This window comes from Pseudogymnoascus verrucosus (assembly GCF_001662655.1).
Source record: "Pseudogymnoascus verrucosus strain UAMH 10579 unplaced genomic scaffold scaffold_131, whole genome shotgun sequence".
NCBI lineage: Eukaryota > Fungi > Ascomycota > Leotiomycetes > Thelebolales > Thelebolaceae > Pseudogymnoascus > Pseudogymnoascus verrucosus.
In genome coordinates, this window is record NW_017263782.1 from 1 (window position 1) to 700 (window position 700).

General features: G+C 47.9%; 1 protein-coding gene across 1 annotated transcript in view; it reads right to left on the reverse strand.

Annotated features, from left to right (window-relative positions):
- Positions 1-8: 8 nt before the first annotated feature.
- Positions 9-700, reverse strand: part of TRP1_2 (bifunctional tryptophan synthase trp1) — a gene marked incomplete at its 3' end in the record, with an annotated part of 2,022 nt that continues 1,330 nt past the window's right edge. The window contains exon 3 of the mRNA XM_059464174.1: positions 9-686. Within this exon, the coding sequence (XP_059319217.1) occupies positions 9-686 (678 nt within the window). The remainder of the gene's footprint in view (positions 687-700) is intronic.

The window sequence follows — 700 nt, forward strand, 5'->3', positions numbered from 1 at the left end:
CAACCAACAGAGGGCGCGTGGAAGTTAAATTAGATGTTGCAGATGCGAAGAAGTCCGAGCCTGCAGTTGCTTTGATACCAGAATTGGTCTCGGTAGTTCTTGCTGTCGCTTTGTGTACCACTTCAGAAATCGCAAGTCCTTCCTCCTCTGAGACCGTGCGTTTACGGCCTGGGACAAGAATCATACCGATTAAATCAGCACCAGCTCCAACAGCCGTCGCAGCAGCTTCGGCTGACCGTGTTCCACAGATCTTAACCATAAGCGGCTGTTCTGGTCCGTCTGTAGGTACAGTACGAGAGCCTCCAAGAAGTTCTGCTACGAATTTGGGCTTGTCATTTGCTCGCATAAGCGCCTCACCAACAAGAACAGCCCTAACACCATTCTTCTTATATGAGTCTACATCTTGGGGTCCAGAAATGCCACTTAGAGCACATACGATTGTGCTTTCTGGGACATGGCTCATGAGACGACTCGTTGTTTCTAAGTCAACCTCGAAGCTTGCGAGATGTCGATTATTGACCCCAATAACTTTAGCTCCAAGTCTTACAGCAACTTTCATTTCGTCCGCTGTATTAACCTCAACCAAAGGTTCCATCCCTAGAGATAGAGAATACGAGTACAGCCTCTTCAGGGTGACTTCGTCTAGCATCTTCACAATAAGCAAAACAGTATCGGCTCCGGCAAGTCTTGCTTCGAGTAT